Source organism: Mesitornis unicolor, unplaced genomic scaffold (genome assembly GCF_000695765.1).
Source record: "Mesitornis unicolor isolate BGI_N332 unplaced genomic scaffold, ASM69576v1 scaffold54667, whole genome shotgun sequence".
In the NCBI taxonomy this organism is placed as follows: domain Eukaryota; kingdom Metazoa; phylum Chordata; class Aves; order Mesitornithiformes; family Mesitornithidae; genus Mesitornis; species Mesitornis unicolor.
Window position 1 is genome coordinate 1 of NW_010195526.1, and position 3,723 is coordinate 3,723.

General features: G+C 36.4%; 1 protein-coding gene across 1 annotated transcript in view; it reads left to right on the forward strand.

Moving 5' to 3' along the window:
• Positions 1-266: 266 nt before the first annotated feature.
• Positions 267-3,723, forward strand: part of DPM1 (dolichyl-phosphate mannosyltransferase polypeptide 1, catalytic subunit) — a gene marked incomplete at both ends in the record, with an annotated part of 4,917 nt that continues 1,460 nt past the window's right edge. Inside the window, 2 exons of the mRNA XM_010188134.1 lie at positions 267-366; positions 1,920-1,953. Coding sequence (XP_010186436.1) covers positions 267-366; positions 1,920-1,953 — 134 coding nt within the window. The remainder of the gene's footprint in view (positions 367-1,919; positions 1,954-3,723) is intronic.

The window sequence follows — 3,723 nt, forward strand, 5'->3', positions numbered from 1 at the left end:
CTCAGCCGTGAGGCCGGAACTGGCTGCGGGGTAACGGTGAGGGTTGTATCGCTGCAGTGTGTGCTGTGCGGCAACTGCAGCGTGAGACCTGGGGCAGTGACACCGAGTCACGATTTATCACTGCAAACATAATAACTATAGCAGGTGGTCTCGGCCTGTCAGAAAATTACTTTGTCTTCTGTTCTTCAGTTTCAAGCCTTTCAAAATGATAGGGGTAGTGAAATCGGGTTTTCCATTTGTTCATTTTAAAATAATTCTCATTTCAGTGGAATCAATTTTGAAATTATCATCGTAGATGATGGAAGCCCGGATGGGACACAGGAAATTGCTGAACAATTGGAAAAGATATATGGATCAGACAAAATAGTGAGTTGGATATTCTGTATTTGTTTCATTCTCATTGTATTGGAAAGTACTTAAAGTCTTTTGAGAACTGGAATGGAGTCTCAGGTTTCTGCACTTTACATCCTTAAACAAGTTACTTAAGTTTTTCCACACCACTTTAGACAGATGTAAAATCACGATCGCCTTGCAGCTGCTTAGCAGCATTATGAACATGCAGAATCATGAATTGATTGCTGTGTGCTACTGAGTAATGAATAGTGGTTGTCAGTGTACTTTGTGCATGCCTGAGGGAAAGATGAGGTTTGGATAAACTTCAGTTTCATTTTAAGTGACTGCAGGAATAGGGAAATTGGAAAGATGAAAGCTAGTCTGGTCTTGTGATTTATTTTTTATCTGTCTAGTTGTGTTCCTCAATAGCAAGATTTTCAATATATTACTGTATAACCATCAATTATATGCAACAAGATAATATCATTTATTTAGTCTTTATGAGCCATTAAAGCCACCTTTTTTTTTTTTAAATAGAAACTTTATCATAGAACAGTGTAAAAACCCAATGTTCAGTTTGACAGTTTTGTGCTGTAAGTAGTATCAGGCACCTTCCTAATCTGTGACTGTGTAAATACAACATTTTTAAAAGCATTTGCGAATTAAGTACCATTTATAGAGATTGTTTTAAGAACAATGCATATAGGAAGTTTTAGAGTCTTTTTTTTTCTTTATTTACTCTAGTTATGTAAAAGTTTAAAATGGGTCGCCAACCTTTCCTCACTGCTTAAGGGTTTAATTTTGAAAATTAGTCTGTGGACCAGTGCCTGCAGCAGTGTTGAGCCAAGCCCACTGCAGTGGAGTTACGTGGAGGCACCACCATCAGCTCCCACTGGTGTTACTGCAGAAGTGTAAATCAGCTGTGATTTCTCATTAGGTCAATTTTGGGTTTTTTCTGTTTTATTTTCTTTTTTAATCTGAAATTGTTTTCTCTGTTTCCTGAGCAAAATCATTGTTCTGATTTGTGCTCAGGAGTCATCATCCAAATAACTCCACTGGGTTTCTCACTACATTATGCTGACTGAACATGGTGTGTAGTTAACTTAATGACAGGCCAACATGTTCAAGGAAGAAGATGGGGAATCAAAGCGGGGGTTTTTTGTTAATGTTTAAATTGGAGAAACTTGCTAAAATATTTGCTGTTAGTATTTGTCATGCCTTAAAAGTAATGGTGCTGGGGAGACTGTTATTCAGATTTATAACTGTTTTTCAGGTGGAATTTGAAGAAATTCTTTATTGACTAAGATGGTGCTTTTATGTTGTTTTTTTATTGCAGAACTACTACGTAAAGCTTAAAAGGGGTTTGTTTTTAAATATGACCTGACCAAATACCCATTTAATGTAACAGTTTGTTTCTCCCATGTTTTGACAGAAATTTATTTTCTTATGTTATCCAAATTTCTAAAAATGAAAAGTACATTTTAGGATATTATTGTACCTTGAAAATAGCAAATTTTAAGGTGCTACTAAAATAAATTTAAAACTTTACTTGAAGTAATATATGTATATTTTAATACATCCTGCAGCTTCTAAGACCCAGAGCGAGAAAGTTGGGCCTCGGTAAGTCCTTATTAACTCTGGTTAGTACTGAAAAAAATAATTAAAAATAAAACACTGCTTGGATTTATTCTAGTGGATGAAGTTCCAGAAAAAGATCACAGTAAAGCCCCAGAGCAGAAATACAAGTTTTCAGCAAGCGTTCTGTAAGCAAACAAGCTTTAAAACCACACACGTAAAAATCGCAGAGTATTTATAACCCGTTCCCCACAACTTTAAACCTGAAAACTGTGGTCACTACAGTTCTGTTTTCCTATTAGCATCATGCTGCTTTTCTTCCTCCCACACTGCGTTTACTGATTACAGAATGAGGGGTCTAGATTAAGAAAAAGTGTTACTTTTTACAAGAGTAGCCGCTATGTTTTTGCGGAACCTACTGACCAGGGGGGCAGTGGTACTTTCTGTGCAATCTGCCCATGGGCAGGATGCTTCAAAAATTGGACCATAGTTTGTGCAATCTCCAGAGAAGACTCAGATGTTTTTCTGACACGTATTTGGACAGAGCTTTTCACAGTTAACCCATTTCAGTGTGAATTATGACTATTAAGTTTAAAAATACATAGCTGACTGATGTCCAGCACTCAAACTACTAAAGTATCGCCTCATCTATTAACTGACATGTGAATTGAAGGTTTTGATAGTCGTGTTGCAGAAATCTCACTAATTTGGGAGCCAGTTGTGTTCCACTCAGATTGATCACTAAAATTGGCATGGAATGATACAGGACTGCCATTTTACAGTTCTGATGCTGTATTTCACAGAATATGTAAATCAAGTTTGTCATTATTTGCTTTAGGAAAAAAGCAGATATCCTAGGAAGTCATAAATTACCTTAAAATTTTCAGTATATCAATTAAAACTGTAGTATGGAAACTATCCTAAAACAAAGTGGAGGTACTTCCATCTGTTAAGATTCATGTTGCATCCTTATCCCTCTTCTCTTATAAGAAGAATGGAGAAAAATATAAAATGCAAGTCAGTATCTGCCTTTCTTGCTAAATGTCTTGGCAACCCCCGCTTCTGTGTGCCGGTAAAACATCTGGGGGGTCTTGTGTACTGAGTACTGCAGCTAACAGATTTGTTCAGTCCACTGGACAAAAACAAAATTCTGATTTTGATACTGAATTGTCTATTTAAATCCACCTTCCTGTACTTTTCTGCATCTCATTTATCTAAAACTAGTTTAGCTCCCTGTGGGAGTGCCTGCTAAGGACATCAGTTGAGAGTGTTTTGTTTTCAGTTTTATCTGTACCTTATGAAGTTAACAGAAAGACCCAAGACTAATTTGGATCACTGAAGTGTCTATGCCAGTTTTTAATCTCTGTTGTGCTGCAGTGCTGTCTTTGGATCAGAAATTTGCATTATTGAGGAAAGCTATAATAGCATATCTTGTTCCAGCTCTTAGCGAAATGACAGCACCAGTTCATACAGGATAAATAAAACACACGAAAATCTAAAGTAAGAAGAAAAAAAGATGTCTTCAAATTGGGTTTTGGAATATAATTCATGGTGTCAAGGAGAACAACCCAAAATCTATATACCACTGATAGTAAATTCTGAGTCTAGAAATCAGGCTTTTTTTAACTATCAGTGATTATTTTGTTGTCTGTGTCCTATTTCTAGTTTCCTATGGCTCGCAAGTGCCTGTGGTGCTTCTGAAAATGATACTTCAAATAGTCACCCACTTACCAAGTCATGTTTCTCTGTGCATTTCTAGTGCAGTAAGGTTTGCCAAGGTTTATATTTATAAAATCTAGTGCTGAAATTGTAGGG